General features: G+C 30.0%; 1 protein-coding gene across 1 annotated transcript in view; it reads right to left on the bottom strand.

Moving 5' to 3' along the window:
• LOC137630212 (uncharacterized) overlaps positions 1–1,915 on the bottom strand; it is a 7,386-nt gene extending 5,471 nt beyond the window's left edge. Inside the window, exons 1-2 of the mRNA XM_068361662.1 lie at positions 1,758–1,915; positions 1–964 (exon numbers count right to left, since the gene is read on the bottom strand). The exon at positions 1–964 is cut by the window's left edge and continues 1,454 nt beyond it. Coding sequence (XP_068217763.1) covers positions 1–964; positions 1,758–1,900 — 1,107 coding nt within the window. The 5' untranslated portion in view covers positions 1,901–1,915. The remainder of the gene's footprint in view (positions 965–1,757) is intronic.
• Between the last annotated feature and the right edge of the window lie 585 nt (positions 1,916–2,500).

Below are 2,500 nucleotides of genomic sequence, written 5' to 3' on the forward strand. Positions count from 1 at the left end.
ATTAAGACCTTTGATGTCATCCCTCTTACTGAGCCAGTCAGAAATGATCTTCTTGACCAGTGTGGTTTTCCCCATACCTGCCATTCCCTTGATCAGTAAGAGTCGACTGTGATCATAATGAGGTACGTGATTCAGTATCTCCTCTATAGGAACACTACAGGGGCCACTTTCCCCTTCTAGCTTCATTTCTGTGTAAATCTTCTCTACTGGTATGTTGGGGTTAGAAGAGGTTCCTGTTATCAGGTGGAGAGGATTAATGCTTTTAAATTTTTCAAGAATTTTCTTCAAATAAGGGAAGCCTCCTTCTTTCAATAACATCATCCTTTTGGTGAAGTCAATTTCCCTTTGATATTCATCAAAGACCTCGGCTCCTATACCTCCCTTTCCTATCTCATCGATCTTCTGTCGGGTATCATCAAAAACTCTGTCCATTTCTCTCTCGATTTCTTCTTTATCCTCAGTGTTTACAACATCCCGGAGCACGACAAGTTTTAAGCCCTTTTGAAGTTTTTTTGTAAGTTCATATAGTCTATCTATTATGACAGAACATATTGCTCTGTCAATTTTCGGATTGTGGGCTGATTCATTTCTAAGATTTTTTGTGCGTGTTAAATACAATTCTGGTTCGGAACCATTTTGTTCGTGCCACCTTTCGTCATTTCTTCCAGCTAAAAGTTTAGAAAACGGAAGAAGTGCATGAAGCATAGTTATGTCCCATGTGTCGTGGGATGAAGGATTTATGAACTTATCCCATTGATTATTATTAAGACTCTTTTTGACTTGAATGATGTTGACCCCTTGGCTTTCGAGGTAGTCTTTGAAGTCCTCTGCTGGGTTCCACCCAGGATTCACCCAGCAGAGGATCTTGAAATAAAGAGGCTGAATGGCTTCCCTGAATATCTTCCATAATCTTACGCTTGACTCGTCAAACTCATCAATTTGGATCGAAGGAGGAAAGGTGACTCTGTACAAAAGAGAAAATGCAATTGACAACAACAACAAAATTGCCAGAAAATATTGATATAGATGTATTTTGACCTTATATACAGTATATATATATATATATATACATACATATATATATAAATATATATATATATATATATATATATATATATATATATATATATATATATATATATATATATATCTTCGGTGAAGGCAGCAACAGCCAGTAAAGGACACAAATATCATAGCATAGATATGGGAAGAGTAGTTCAAAATGTCCTTTTTTTTTATTCCCAACGTTTCATGATTCTTAATCACATTGTCAAGGGCTAAAAATAAGACATATACAAAAGAATTAAAAAACGGTTAACATTTTATACAAATTCATTCAAAACTCTAAAAATCAGTTAAAGTTTAAATGAAAATTAAAAGGAAAAAGTAAAGAAATATATATACATCAGACAAAGTAGTGGAACCAACCTCGCAGAAGCGTAATCAGAAACTGTATGCCAACAAGAGTTAGAAAACAAACCAAAGAAAACTATGACAAATATAACTGAATAGAAGAAGCTTGAGTATTTAACGACAGAACTAGTCATTTGGTCATATATATATATATATATATATATATATATATATATATATATATATATATATATATATATATATATATATATATATATATATATATATATATATATATGTGTGTGTGTGTGTGTGTGTGCGTATCATACCAGTGATTTAAAATTTGAATTATGGATTCTATAAAGTAGAACAAGATTGATGAAAGAGGAGAATTGGCTACTTACGGCTGTTGAGGTGTATGCTGTGTGTTCTGTGGGTTACTGCTGGAAGAGGGATCCATTTTATAGATTGAAACCAAAGATAAACATTCATAGCAAACAAAGAGGATAATTGGTAGTGGTAGACCACTACATTCCATCAACCTCATCCGTCACTCAACTTCTGTAAACAAAAGAATGATATTTAGATGAAAAGAAATATAAAGTGTCTTATGAACGATGAGATTCGAACAGAGATTTAGGAAAACCTTTGTAGAGGTTCTCTGACGAAGTGATAAGTTCTATTTATTTCTAACTCCAAGATGTTTTAAAGTGGTGGACAAGAAATGTACAACTCATAGAAGCCAACATTTTACCATCTTTTATTATAACACACACACACACACACACATATATATATACACACACACACACACATATATATATATATATATATATATATATATATATATATATATATACATGTGTATATATACATACATATATATATATATATATATATATATATATTTTAATATATACTGTATATATATACATATACATATATATATATATATATATATATATATATATATACATATATATATGTATGTATAAATATAAATAAATATATATATATAATATGTATATATATAAATATGAATAAATATATATATGTATATATATATATATATATATATATATATATATATATATATATATATATATATAGACTGTGGTACTTGGGCATGATACTGTTTCATAATAAC

This window comes from Palaemon carinicauda, chromosome 38 (assembly GCF_036898095.1).
Source record: "Palaemon carinicauda isolate YSFRI2023 chromosome 38, ASM3689809v2, whole genome shotgun sequence".
Lineage (NCBI taxonomy): Eukaryota > Metazoa > Arthropoda > Malacostraca > Decapoda > Palaemonidae > Palaemon > Palaemon carinicauda.